Source organism: Balaenoptera borealis, assembly GCF_965194805.1.
Source record: "Balaenoptera borealis genome assembly, chromosome: 1".
In the NCBI taxonomy this organism is placed as follows: Eukaryota; Metazoa; Chordata; class Mammalia; order Artiodactyla; family Balaenopteridae; genus Balaenoptera; species Balaenoptera borealis.
The window spans coordinates 129,971,569-129,986,314 of record NC_138860.1 but is presented as its reverse complement, the minus strand read 5'-3'; the positions used below and the strand labels follow the sequence as shown (position 1 = coordinate 129,986,314).

The 14,746-nt window shown below is 34.7% G+C and overlaps 2 protein-coding genes across 4 annotated transcripts in view; one reads left to right on the top strand and one right to left on the bottom strand.

The window, feature by feature from the left end:
- Positions 1–6,923, bottom strand: part of LRRIQ3 (leucine rich repeats and IQ motif containing 3) — a 224,187-nt gene extending 217,264 nt beyond the window's left edge. Inside the window, exon 1 of the mRNA XM_082356063.1 lies at positions 6,773–6,923. The gene's annotated coding sequence lies outside the window, so the exon portion shown is untranslated. The remainder of the gene's footprint in view (positions 1–6,772) is intronic.
- Positions 6,924–7,008: 85 nt separating this feature from the next.
- FPGT (fucose-1-phosphate guanylyltransferase) lies at positions 7,009–14,353 on the top strand. Of its 3 annotated transcripts, none has more exons than XM_082355579.1 (4): positions 7,009–7,175; positions 8,524–8,691; positions 9,850–9,942; positions 12,024–14,353. In XM_082355579.1, the coding sequence occupies exons 1-4, from the start codon at positions 7,094–7,096 to the stop codon at positions 13,478–13,480; spliced, it is 1,800 nt and encodes a 599-aa protein (XP_082211705.1). In that variant the 5' UTR covers positions 7,009–7,093; the 3' UTR covers positions 13,481–14,353. The 3 variants fall into 3 exon arrangements, with proteins under 3 accessions (XP_082211705.1, XP_082211706.1, XP_082211707.1); XM_082355580.1 differs by having other exon boundaries at positions 7,021–7,175; positions 8,524–8,704; XM_082355581.1 differs by lacking the exons at positions 7,009–7,175; positions 8,524–8,691 and adding an exon at positions 10,367–10,493 and having other exon boundaries at positions 9,854–9,942.
- The last annotated feature ends 393 nt before the right edge of the window (positions 14,354–14,746 follow it).

Genomic DNA, 14,746 nt, shown 5'->3' with positions numbered 1-14,746 from the left:
CTGAGCCTGCGCATCTGGAGCCTGTGCTCCGCAACGGGAGAGGCCGCGACAGTGAGAGGCCCGCACACCGCGATGAAGAGTGGCCCCCGCTTGCCGCAACTAGAGAAAGCCCTCACACACAAACGAAGACCCAACACAGCCAAAAATAAATAAATAAATTAAAAAAAAAAAAGAAAGCTCACATGAACCATTTGCCAAGATAGAACACATTCTGGATCATAAAATACACTTTAGCAAAGTTAAAAGAACAGAAACCATACAATATCTGCCCCAGATCACAATGAAATTAAACTAGACATCAATAGCAGAAAGATAGCTAGAAAATCCCCAAACAGATGGAGATTAACAACACATTTCTAAGTAACACATATTTCTAAATAACACATAGGCCAAAAAAGATTACAAGATAAATTGTTTAATATTTTTAACCAAATGAAAATAAAAATACAACTTACAAAATGTGTGGGATGCACCAAAGTAGTGCTTAGAGGGTAGTTTATAGCACTGAATGCAGATGTTACAAAAGAAGAAAGATCTAAAAGTAACAATCTAAACTTCCATCTTAGTAAACTAGAAAAAGAAGAGAAAATTAAATCCAAAGAAAGGAGAATAAAACTAATATGAATTAGAGCAGAAATCAATGAAATTGAAAACAGGAAATCAACAGAGAAAATCTATTAAACCAAGAACTGGTTCTTTGAAGAGCTCAATAAAACTGATAAACCTCTAGCCAAGCCAAAGAGAGAGAGAGAGAAAGAGAGGACAGAAATTACTAATATCAGAAATGAAAAAGGGGACAATACTACAGATCCTGTGGACATTGGAAGGATAGTAAAGAAATACTATGAAGAACTCCGTGCACACAAATTTAATAACTTAGATGAAATGAACTGTTCTTAAAAGAAATAATCTGCCAAAACTCGCACAAGAATAAATAGGCAATCTGAATAGGTGTATACCTATGAGAAATCGAGTCAATAATTAATAACCTTCAAAAACAAAAGCACCAAGCCCAGATGGGTTCATTGGGAAATACTACCAAAATTTAAGGGAGAAGTTACATGAATTCTCTACAATCTCTTTAAGAAGATAGAAGCGAAGGGAATACTTTGTAATTCATTCTACGAGGCCAGCATTATCCTAATACTAAGGCCAGTCAAAGACATTACAAAACTACAGACCAGTATTTCTCATGAAAACAGATGCAAAAATACTAAAAAAAAAATTAGTAAATCGAATCCAACAATGTATAAAAAGAATCATACACCTACCACCAAGCTGGATTTATCCCAGGTATACAAGACTGGTTCAACATTCAAAAACCAGTTAATGTAATCCATCATATTAACAGGCTAAAAAGAAGAATCACAGATGCAGGAAAAGCATTTGATGCAATCCAACACCTATTCATGATAAAACTCTCAGTCAACTCGGAATAGAAAAGAACTTCCTCAACTTGATAAAGACTATTTACAAAAAATCTACAGCTAACATTGTGCTTAATGGTGAGAAATTAGAAGCTTTTCCACTAAGATGAAGTCCAAGGCTAGGATGTCCCTTCTCACCATTACTTCCCAACATTGTACTGAAAGTCCTAGCTAATGCAATGAGACAAAAAAAAAAAAAAAAAGGAAATAAAAATGTATAGATGACATCTCTGTTCACAGATGACATGATTGTCAGTGTAGAAAATTCAAAAGAACAGACAAATACCCTTGGAACTACTAAGTGATTATAGCAAAGTTGTAGATTCAGGGTTAATACACAAAAGTCAATCACTTCCCTATATACCAGCAATGAATAAGTTAAAAACACAATACCATTTCCATTACCACTACCATAAATGAAATATTTACATATAAATAGAACAAAATATGTACAAGATCTATAAGAGGAAAACAAACAAACAAACGCTGGTGAGCAAATTCAAAGAATAAATGAATGGAGAAAGACAATGTTCATGGATAGAATGACTCAAAATTATCAAGATGTCTGTTCTTCCCAACTTATCTATAGATTCAGTACAACCCCAGTCAAAATCTCAGTAAGTTATTTTATCACTATTGACAAACTGATTCTAAAGTTTATATATAGAGGTAAGAGACCTCCCAGTATCTAAGACAATACTTCAGAAGTACAAAGTTGGAAAAATGATACCACCTGACTTCAAGACTTACTATAAAGCTAGATAGAAAGATAGATAGATCAGTGGAACAGAATAGAGAGCCTAGAAACAGACAGACATGAATACAGTCAACTGATCTTTGACAAAGGAGAAAAAGCACTACAGTGGAGCAAAGACAAACTTTCAACAAATGGTGATGAAACAGCTGGACAGCCACATGAAAAAGAAAATGAATCTGGACACAGACTTTACACCTCCAGAAAGAATAATTCAAATTGGATATATGACCTAAATGTAAAACATAAAACAATAAAACTCTTAGAAGATAACTTAGGAGAAAACCTAGATGACATTAGGATGACGATGACTTTGTTAGATACAACGTCAAAAACAGAATAAAAAAATAGTTTATAATCTATAGTTCATTACTATTAAAGACACGATCTGCAAAAGGTAATGCCAAATGAATCAGAAGACAAGTCACAGACTGGGAGAAAATCTTTTGCAAAAGACACATCTGATAAAGGACTCTTATACAAAATATACAAAGAACTCTTAAAATTCAACAATAAGAAAATATACAACCAGATTAAAAAATAAGCCAAAAACCTTAACAGACACTTCAGCAAAGAAGATACATAGGTGGCAAATAAGCATATGAAAGTCTCTCCTCAATACATGTCATCAGGAAAATGCAAATTAAGAAAACAATGAGATGCCATAACACACCAATTAGAATGGCCAAAAGTCTAACACTGATAACACAAACTGATGACAAGGATGTGGAAAAACAGGAACTTTCTTTCATTCTGGTAGGAGTGCAAAATGGTATAGCCACTCTGGAAGACAGTTTGGGGGTTTCTCAAAAAACTAAATACACTCTTACCATAAGATCCAGTAATTGCATTCTTTGGTATTTACCCAAAGGAGTTGAATACTTATTTTCACACAAAACCCTGCACATGGATATTTATAGCAGCTTTACCCACAATCACCAAAATTGGGAGGAATCAAGAAGTCCTTCGGTAGGTGAAGGGATAAATAACCTGTGGTACATCCATACAATGGACTGTTTACTCAGCACTAAAAATAAATTAGCTATCAAGCAATGAAAAGACATGGTATAACCTTAAATGCATATTATTAAGTGAAATAAGCCAATCTAAAAAGACTCATACTGTAGGATTCCACCCATATGACATTCTGGAAAAAGCAAAACATGGAAACAGTAAAAAAATCAGTGGTTGAAGGATTTGCAGGATTTGGGGAATGAGGGATGAATAGGCAGAGCACAGAGGATTTTTAGGATAGTGAAACTACTCTGAATAGTATTATAACAATGTATACATGTCTTTATACTGTGTCCAAACCCATAGAATATAAAACACCAAGAGTGAATCCTAAGGGAAACTACAGACTTTGAGTGATTGTGATGTGTCATTGTAGGTTCATCAGTTTTAACTAATGTACCACTCTGGTGAGGTATGTTGATAATGGGGGAAGCTATGCATGTGTGGGTATCTATGAGGGTATACTGGAAACTTCTGTATCTTCTTCTCAATTTTGCTGTGAACCTAAATCTGCTCTGAAAATAAAGTCTTTAAAAAAACTAAGAGAGAAAGTAAAATAGAAGTTTAGGGGAAAAAAGTTTTCCTTTGCCCTCGAGAAAGGTGGTGAGGGTTCCTTCAATAGGCTACAGTGGGAAAAATCAGTGAAGAAATAGTCTGAGACCAGGCTGGCTGAGAAATTAAATTCAAAGAAAGGAAACAGTAAAAAAGAGATTTTTGCTTTACACTTCACATCAGGAAGAGTAAGAGGAGGAAGACTGGTTAAACAGAGATGATGCACAAGTAACGGAAAAGATGAGAGCCCCAGCATGAACTGGCCAAGCCATGTACCTGAGCTCCATGGTCCGTAATCAAGGACCTGCTCCATTTGGCTTAAGCTTCTTTTTATAAAGGAGAAGAAAAAATTTAACGTGCTTCTCTACAACTTTCACACAACAGTCATATCCATGCCTATAGTAATAAAAATAACCTAACAGGCATTAATTGTAGATAAGCACAAGGCATCTTACTGGGGTGATGGAAATGCTCTATACCTAGCTTGTGATCACGGTTGCACAACTCAGTACATTTCCTAAATATCATTAAACTGCTCACTTACAATAGGTTAATGATATGTAAAGTATACCTCGGTAAAGTTCTTAAAAAGTCTATCTCACTTCTTTTCAGGCCACTTCTTCAGATACTCTCCTCCAATAGAAAAAAATAAAAATAAAAAAGCCCAAATGCCTCCAAAGAACATCTTTTTTCAACTTATTATAGTTTGGTTTGTCTGATGTCCCCCTTTTTTTTTAATCAACAAATCTTTGAAATCTTTATTTTAAATCATATTTGTTATGATTTTGATGTCCCTTTTGAAATGTGGAATTCAAAATCAAACACATCATTTCCATTCTATACAGAATAATGGCCTATTGACCTATGTTGACATATTTTATTCTGGTCACTGTAGCTTATGACTGTTTAAACAACCATTATCACACTGTCTGATTATATAAAACCTAAACTTAAATAAAATTCCTTGACTTTTTTACCCACTACAATCAACTGCCAGAGATTTACTCCCACTCACATAGTATACAATTTTTTCATTTTTTATTTAAAAATTAATATTAGTGAAAATTTGAAGAAAACAGAAAAGACAGAAGAAGGACAAAAAACATAGCTGATATAGTATATTTATGTCCAGCACATTTTATGTGAGTAATATAATCGTATCAGCAAAAAAGTAGCATCCATTTCTATGGCCATTCTTCCCAGGTCCAAGAAATGCTCTAACATACATTTAACACTCTGTTATAGAGTCTATCACATCACCCTGTTTTAGTCCCCTCACAGTTATCATTTCTGAAGTTTTCTTATTTAGTTACCTTTTTCAGCGTTTACCTCATTAGTATGTACAATCCCTCAGCTTATAGGCTCTATTGACCTTTCTTTCCTTAGGACCTCATCTAGTTCTGTAGTTTAAAAATTAACTCCATCTATATGCTGACAACTCCCAAGATTATATCTCTAAGTCCAGACCTGTCTTGCAAACTCCAGACTCATGTATAATGCAAACACATATACATACAAACTCCCATTACATATGCACTGCACACATATACATCTGTTTACTTTCCGCATCCAAAACCAAATTCTGGACTCTCCCTACTACCCCAATAACTGTCCTTACTTCCCCATCCATATCCTTTCCCATTTCAACTGATGGTCGCTCCAGCCTTCAGGCAGTTATCTTTGACTCCTCTCTTTCTTTCACATTCCACAGCCATTCCTTTAGCAAATTGTATTAATTATGCCTTCAAACATATATCCAGAATCTAACCAACTTCTCATCACCCCCACTGTTACCATCCTGGCCAAGTCTTCACCAACTCTCACCTGTCTTGCTGCAGTAGCCTCCAAACAAGTCTCCCTGCTTCTATTATTGCCCCGTTCTCTGCTAGAGTCTATTTTCACATTTCCGTGAAATGCTCCTTTTATACATAATGGAAGTCACATAAAAACCTTGCAATGGCTTTGTTTCACTCAGTTAAAAAAAAAAAAAAAATCCTTTATTTAAGCCATTGTTATCTGACTTTCTCTCTTGCTATTTTCCCTTTTGTTCACTCTCACCTCACTTAAGTCTTTTGTATTTTCTAAATGTTCTTAATAAGAATGTTTTGTTTTTATTAACAAAAAAGAAAGCTTTTAAACAATAAAACTATGAGAGCGTAATCTCCCTTTTCACTCAAATTCTTTCTCTCTAAGTACAGAATTAAATAACAGGGTCAATTCTGTAGAAGAAAAACTAAGTTAAGTTCATGGTAAGAACTTGTAAGGCCTTGAATGCCTATGTTCCTGATGAAACTTTAATGAAGACAGGCTTCTCAACTAAATTAAACTGTACGGTGCGGTAGAATGATGTCGGAGTTTGGGATTGAAATATCTTGCTTAAATCTTCTCTCTACTACTTACTAATTGTGAGAGCCTAAGTCACTATTCTCTCTCATTCATAGCTTTCTCACGTGTAAAGATAAATAGAAGAATCTGTAAAACTCATCATAAACTTGGTGTTTTACAAGAGAAGAAACTTATCTATCGATACCTACCAAAAACACATCCAATAAGGCCACCTTATTCCCAGGAATGCTATTGAAAGTTCTAGATTAATCTGCATACACAAAAGGTTGCCAAGAGAAACAGCCAAAAAGCCCCAAACGTTAAGGGCCTCATTGCAGAATTTTATACAACTTCCAAAAGCCTATTAAGTGATCTCAAAACTGAGAGGTGTGGAGAGGCTCACTCTATAGTAACTGCAAGGGCAAAGAAGCCACAAAGCTTCCTGAAGAGAGTACAGATTTTAAAAGTTCAGACTGTGTATGTATCTGGACCTGGGGTTGGGGGAGATGGCTTCAGACAACGACCCAAGGGGAGGAATTAACTCTCAAGAGGTCCTTGGGAACTGCCCCTGGCGAAAACAAACCACGAGTTAGAAAGGACGAATAGCCTCTGAGAGAAAGCTAGAAGCTAGGTTGTAGTTTGGACTTCTCCTTAAGCGGGTCAGTTCTCTAAATTTCGTCGCCCAAGCTGGACCACTCACCGGGTCTACCGAGCTGCAAGGCTTTATGAGTTGGGAACAAGCGGCCCAGACCCGGCACAGTCCGACAAATCACTAGGTGGCCATTTATCCGTTCCGGAGACCGTTGCTAGGGAAACGGAGCAAAGCCCTGAGCTCACCCCGTCGCGGTTTTCCTTAGGCAAACCAAAGAGCTTCGGGGGCGTAGTTACGTGAGAGACGCACGTAGGGGGCGGGACAGAGACGAAACCGGACCAAAGAACGGGTTACGTCCCAGGGCGCATGCGTGCGGTGCTGGGCTGCGAGATAGCTGGAAGTCCCGGGCGGTGTTGGGGAAAGTGAGCTATGGCAGCCACGAGTGCCCTTCCAGGCGTATCTTTGCGAGAAGCCACCCAGCGAAGGTTGCGGAGGTTTGCAGAGCTTAGAGGTACCAAAGGACGAACCCTGGCTCTCCCCGGCAATGGACAGGGAGGGCGCTTTACGTGCTGGGATATTTGCTGGACTACCACTTCCTTTTACTAATCACTTACGGGCCTAGGACGCTGGCCCAGGCGCAGTTAATGTTCCTCTTGAGTTTTTTATTCTTCTGTCACTCTCCTTGCTTTACGTTATGCTTGTTACTTTCTTTCTTTAAGTTTATTCCCAGTTGCGTGTGTGTGTATATATATATATATATATATATATAGGGAGGAATGAGAAGACAGACAATTATTAGCCTGACTAGTGAAGCTATAAATCCAAGTTATTTGGTTAGCTCATTAGCAAAAATTATTTTAAATAAACCTAGAAGATCTAAAGCGTAGTGATTTGACTCTTACAAATCCAATTTTAGCTTTACTTCCACTCCCTACCTACTTCACCAGTTTGTTCCATGATGTGAATGCTTACTAAGTGAAAAGCGAAACAACACGGTGGAATTATGGATTAAAAATTAAAAGGGGTAACTTTGTATCAAAATGTTTTTTTAAAGGACTATGCCACTTGTCATTTCCTGTACAACTATCTAATTGTTCATATTTTTGTTGACGTTACTGCTTGAAAAATACAGAAAATAATACTTGGATTACAGTAAAATGTTCAGGACTATTAGATTCTAGCTGACTAGAATTTGTTAACTAATAAAAACCCTTATTCGTCTTGTTTATCAATAAAGAAGAGCTTCCAGCTGTCAGCCAAAAGTTCAGTCTCTTATTGAGTTCATCAGGGAGCTGGGAACTTTTCTGTTATCCAGAATTTGGTGTCATTCTCCAGTAACCTTTGTAAACTTGCATGGCTCATTTTAAGGCAATTAAAAAGTAAAGTGCCCACATTTATGAACACCAACATTGTAGCAGTGGGTCGTTGGGTTTAATCTTTCAAGAAGCCAACAAACATTAAGTGGTCACTGTATGTGAAAATTGATTTTCAAAGCTGGAGATTAATTTATTCCTTTGTCTCCTCTCTTTATTTACGAATTGAGCTCATCTTTAGCAAGTCAAAAGTACTTCTCTTAATCAAGAAACGTTACAACTCTCAGAAAATCTAAATAAATGGGACTGTAGACCATAAAAGGAGCAAGTAATCTAAAAGGAAAAAAAAGTAGAATTTGTGAACAATCCTCATTAGAACTATTTTGAATCCTACTAGCTGACCACTCATTATTCCCTAATTCTCAAAAGCAGAAGATAAATTTTTGGAGATACTATTACCTCTTTTTTCCTTCTTTCCAAATAGGTAAACCTGTAACAGCTAGAGAATTCTGATAATATTTATCACTTTCTTGCTTCTCCACATAGGCAAACCTGTGGCAGCTGGAGAATTCTGGGACATTGTTGCAATAACAGCAGCTGATGATAAACAGGAACTTGCTTATAAGCAACAGCTGTCAGAAAAGCTGAAAAAAAAGGAGTTACCACTTGGAGTTCAATATCATGTTTTTGTTGATCCTGCTGGAGCCAAAATTGGTACACATTTATGGTCAGATTTATATCATAAATTGTGGGCAGAATAATCATTGAAGAAAAGCTTTCCTGTGGCTTACAGTTTATAAACTGTGTGTCTTACCACCTATAGTCTTTACAAACTTTAAATTTTTTATGTAAATTCACTATTTTTTAAGAAAGATAAAAGGCATGGCAACTGTTTTTACACATGTGGACTTACCATGAAAATCTTCCAGAATGTTATGTTACTTAAAAGAGACTTTTATTCGTTTTAATAAAATTTACTCAGATGGTGAATATTCTTTTGGACCTTATCAGTAGGGCTCTTAAGGTCCCTCCAAACTACACAGTTTGTTCAGAAACTTACATGAAGAGATCAAATCAGGAAAAATAAATATTTGGCCTCTTGGGACCACATTGCAGAATGTGAAAGAGCACAGTCTAATGGCATAATTATAGATGTTTACTTTTAAAAACCAGTTTGTCTACTTTGCCTTTTGACCTTACCTTGCAAATAAAAATACATGCTATTTTCCTGGGGGCCATTTTCCACGTGATATTTAAAGCTGAAGCTCCTTGATACCAGAGTTAGGGTATCTGTACCTGATACTGGCATGTCCTAATTAGCCAGTGTTTTAATCCTCATAAATATGTGGTCAGTACTTTTCTGATTCCCATGTTTGAATGAGATTCAGGCACAAAATGTTAAATAACTTGCCCATGGTAACTAGTAAGTGGAAGTTACATTTAAGATGTTTTTTAGGAAAACAGGTTCTAAAAAACTTTTTAGAAAGTAAATCTAACACATATATTTGATCATATGGGAGAATTATTTTAATAGGTTTTACAGTTCATAACTCCAAGTGAATGTGTAAACTTACAGTCTTATAGTGTTGCAGATTGCTTAATTTATCATTTCTTTCTTTTTACTACTATTTTCAGGAGAAGATTAACTCAACTTTTATTACCAAGGGCTCATCTCTGGGTTTTATTACTAATTATTTAATTGCTAGGAAATGTGTATTTAATTTGATTCTTTTGCCTGTACCTTTGCTCTCTGCCTGGTTAATTGTAGCCAAAGGTCATATCCTCAAAGTTATAACACCTAAATTTACTGTAATAGCAAGGTTTTTGTAACTTCCTGTGAAATAAATTGAGCTTTTTAACTTTATTTTTAAGGAAATGGAGGATCTACGCTTTGTGCCCTTCGATGTTTGGAAAAGCTTTATGGAGATGAATGGAATTCTTTTACCATCCTATTAATTCACTCTGGTAATGTTACACTGTACTAATTTACATTGTCTTTTAGTATATTACCTTTTATATCGAAGGGACTTTTTTTTCCCTTACTAATACTATCCCCTCTTTCTTTTTTTTTTTTTTTTCTTTTGTCTTTGAAGTTACTCTGCTTTGGAAACAAATATTTTATGCTTTCCTTGATATTTTTAGGTTGTAAGTAGCATAATATTTTTCACAAAATTTAACCTTAAAATTGTAGATCACATAAATCATCAACTTTTCATGTATTGTTTTTGGTATACATATCGAAAATTATTTTCCTAAGATAGAACTCATCAAAATATGAACGTTTCTTGACAATGCTTTAGAAAGGATTCTTGTTGTAGGGGAGAGGCTGGTTTAGTTATGTGATTACCAGACTTTACACAGAATCTTCTGTTAACACATTTTTATCTAGTTACTGGTGGCCAAAGTCCATAATCCTTAGGAGTTTATAAACAAAAAGAAAAGGTGGTGACAGAACATGGAGTTGACAAGAAAGTATAAAAGAGGGAAAATCACACACCAAAAAAGGGAACAGAAAGGTAGGAAAGAAGTAATCTCAGAATATAATTTTTAAAATTGGACAAATTTGGTTGTATGAAAATTTTGGTTATATGAAAAAACCTCTGTTATTTTTCCTCTATGTACTGGAGGCTGGCGAAACTTTGTCATGGACTTGTACCAGTTCAGGAACAGATATTTTAGAGCCACTCATCCACATGGTTACCAAGGCACTTTTTATTTTTTAGGATTCATATACGGACAATGATTCTTTTTAAAGATGATACCGAGTAAAGCATCCAAGTTCTGATTTTAAGACTAACTGAAAAAGTAAAAGAAAAATTCAAATTTACAGTTTTATTCCAGAACAAGTATTATTATTATTATTACTAATTTAGTAAAAATTAAGTTAGACACCAGAAAATATATATTAATACAATTGATCCTTGAAAATATATAATAAGGCATTGATCTGTGAGTGGTGCTGACCCTCACACAGTCTAATATCTGCATGTAACTTCATAGTTGGTCTTCTGTGTAGGCAGTTCCACTCTCCATATCCACAGTTTTTCATCAGGGATTCAACTAACCTCGGGTCATATAGTCTTACAGTATTTATTGAAAAAAATCCTCATATAAGTGGACTGGTAGAGTTCAAACCCTTATTGTTCAAGGATCAAGTGTGATTAAAAGTAGGTAATTCTTACAATACTGAACTTTACTGTTGGTTAGTATTTGGAAAATGAAAAAGAAAGTATTAGCTCTCGTTGGTTGAATGATGTACTGTGTAGTAAGTGCTTTACATGTATTGTTGATCTCATAAAACATGATAAAGCAAGTATTTACATCTGCTGATTTAGTGTTAAGTCCAAAGATAAACAATTAAAAAGTGGTGAACCAGAATTTGAACCCATTTTTGTATGACTCTACTATGCCTCTCACTATAATTAGTTACGTAAAAATGATGTAAGCTATTTAATGTACTTAAGAGAACACACTTTTAAAGGAATTAAGTCATAAGGCTCATCTTAGAGGGAAAAGCCTTTTAAAATTAAAAACAAATATACATTGTAAAATGCTTTTAAATAAATGCACCTTTGCTTCCTTTAAGTGTATGTAATTGAGGAAAAACATTCCATCTGGAAATTACTCTTTAACAGATAATTATGTATATTAGTTTTTTGTGACATTTTTTTTCCCCATGAAGTGGATTTTTAATGTAGGCGTTTAAACATGGTTGAAATTTATTGTGTAAAATGTAGATATAAGGTCATATTTTAGCTCATTGTCCTTTTTACTTGTTATCTAGTTGAGTTAGAACAATTCATAGTCTGTAAAGCATATTACAATTCTTTCCTAATCTAGAACTGCATTATAGCAAATCTCTACAGAATTGCTCTGTGAATTTGTAATCTGGAATTTATTATTCTTTCCTGGGATACAGTAATATACTGTATATTTTAAATATCTTTAGAGATATTTTGAGTTGTAACTGATGCTCCTGGGTTTTTAAATCTTATAAACAATCTTATAAACATTTTAAAACAGTTATTTTGTTTAATTTTATATAGGTGGCTACAGTCAACGCCTTCCAAATGCAAGTGCTCTGGGGAAAATTTTCACTGCTTTACCTTTTGGTAGCCCCATTTATCAGATGTTGGAATTAAAACTAGCCATGTACATTGATTTCCCCTCACATATGAATCCTGGGATTCTGGTTACCTGTGCAGATGACATTGAACTTTATAGTATTGGAGAATCTGAGTATATTAGGTTTGACAAACCTGGCTTTACTGCTTTAGCTCATCCTTCTAGTTTGACTGTAGGTACGACACATGGAGTATTTGTCTTAGAACCTTTTAACTATTTAGAACATAGAGACCTCGAGTATAGAAGTTGCCATCGTTTCCTTCATAAGCCCAGCATAGAAAAGATGTATCAGTTTGATGCTGTGTGTAGACCTAGAAATTTTTTTCAACAAAACTTTGCTGAGGGTTACATACCCTCTCTTAAATTAGACCCTGAGTATGTCTACACAGACAGCCTATTTTACATGGATCATAAAACAGCAAAAAAGTTACTTGCTTTTTATGAAAAAATAGGTACACTAAACTGTGAAATAGATGCCTATGGAGACTTTCTGCAGGCTTTAGGACCTGGAGCAACTGTGGAATATACCAGAAACACATCAAATGTTACTAAAGAAGAGTCGGAATTGGTAGACATGAGGCAGAGAATATTTCATCTTCTTCAAGGAACATCACTAAATGTTGTTGTTCTTAATAACTCCAAATTTTATCACATTGGAACAACTGAAGAATATTTGTTTCATTTTACTTCTGATAGCAATTTGAAGTCAGAGCTTGGCTTACAGTCCATAGCTTTTAGCATCTTTCCAGCAATACCAGAATGCTCTAGTAACAAATCCTGTATCATTCAAAGTATATTGGATTCAAGATGTTCTGTGGCACCTGGCTCAGTTGTAGAGTATTCCAGATTGGGGCCTGATGTTTCAGTTGGGGAAAATTGCATTATTAGTGGTTCTTATATCATAACAACAGCCGTCCTGTCTGCACATTCTTTTGTGTGTTCCTTAACCTTGAAGATGGATAGACACTTAAAGTATTCAACTATGGCATGTGGAGTGCAAGACAACTTGAAAAAGAATGTTAAAACATTGTCAGATGTAAAGTTACTTCAATTTTTTGGAGTCTGTTTCCTGTCATGCTTAGACATTTGGAATCTCAAAGTTACAGAGGAACTGTTCTCTGGAAACAAGACATGTTTGAGTTTGTGGAATGCTCGTATTTTCCCAGTTTGTTCTTCTCTGAGTGATTCAGTTACAACATCCCTAAAGATGTTAAATGCTGTACAGAACAAGTCTGCATTCAGCCTGAATAAATATAAGCTGTTATCCATTGAAGAAATGCTTTTCTACAAAGATGTGGAAGACATGATAACTTATAGGGAGCAAATTTTTCTAGAAATTACTTTGAATAGAAAACAGTCTGATTTAGAGACATCTTAAATAGTGTATACTCTGCCTTTCTTGATTGAGCAAGATTGCAGATGCAGGAGTTTTCTGTAGACTTGTTTTTTAATTGAAGCTAATTAATGAAAATTATATTAACATGATTGCTGTAGCATAAAATTAATAACAAAAATACAAATAAACCATTTTTTGATGAAAGAATAGTTTAAGGATGTAAGTTCAGAAGAGTGATTTTTTTATATTTATCACTATTTAAATTTTTCTTTTATAAAGATGGACTTGTGGAACATTATTTTGTTCACAAAATACTATAATTGTTTTAAAGGTAATTTTCTAAATATACCTTCAGAATTTTTTCATCTTCTTTTGGGCTTTGGTTCCAATGAAGTTCTAAGTGTTCACTGGCAGTTCTCAAGTGCATTAGACCTATTCTGATGAACTAATAAAAATGTCATACTGTAGGGTCTTCAAAGCACTGTAGGAATACTGTAGAAGTACTTTTTCAGAAACAAATCCATGGCTGACAGAGTCAAATTAAATGAATGCTTAAAATATTGTGATAGTCTGAATTAATAAATAAGTATTAATAGATACAAACCATTCTGAAATTGATGATAAAAATCTATGTGACTTATCAGCAACCCTCAGTTATGATATTTATGTATATATTTTTTCAAGTTTCTTCCCAAGGAGGAAATAAAGATATATGGTAGCCATTGTTTAGCATTTACTGATTTACTTGCAGAGATTTCAGAGGATGTTATGTGTTTGTCACTCATTAAAAGTTCAATGCTGTATTTCTAATCTAATTGATCTAAGGTACCATCAGTTATTAAGAATCACCATTATTTTATGTTCCACTGAAAAAGAGAAAACACTACCAATAAAATATGCAATGCTTTTCTTGTTCCTTGAAGTTTTTATTTATTGGAAATCTTTTTTTAAAGCACTTAAATATAGATTTGTGTCATTTAACCCTTTTGCAAATACATGTAGAGGAACAAAAAAAGTGAAATATTAAGATACAGTCAAGACTTTTCTAAAGCTTCACATCTAGAGTCAAACTTTTCTAAAGCAATTTTCAACTCAAGAGTGGTTGATGTCCATGTGCTATCTTCTAATACCATCTAGTACCATCTGTGCTATCAAAGGTATTGATAAAGCTGCATATTCTACAAGTGCCACCACCACACTGATGCCTGGATTTACCTTCAAGCTGTGGACACCAGATACCTGCTCTGCAAGTTGGATGCTGATGCTTTATTACTTTACAGAGTTGTTTCACTTTTACTTTAGTTTAAT

Excerpts from the sequence above, each read along its gene's own strand:
- FPGT (XM_082355579.1), top strand. The coding sequence starts at position 7,094 with ATGGCAGCCACGAGTGCCCTTCCAGGCGTATCTTTGCGAGAAGCCACC. Across the intron at positions 7,176-8,523 it reads GAGGTTTGCAGAGCTTAGAG|GCAAACCTGTGGCAGCTGGA; the intron begins GTACCAAAGGAC and ends TTCTCCACATAG. Across the intron at positions 9,943-12,023 it reads CATCCTATTAATTCACTCTG|GTGGCTACAGTCAACGCCTT; the intron begins GTAATGTTACAC and ends AATTTTATATAG.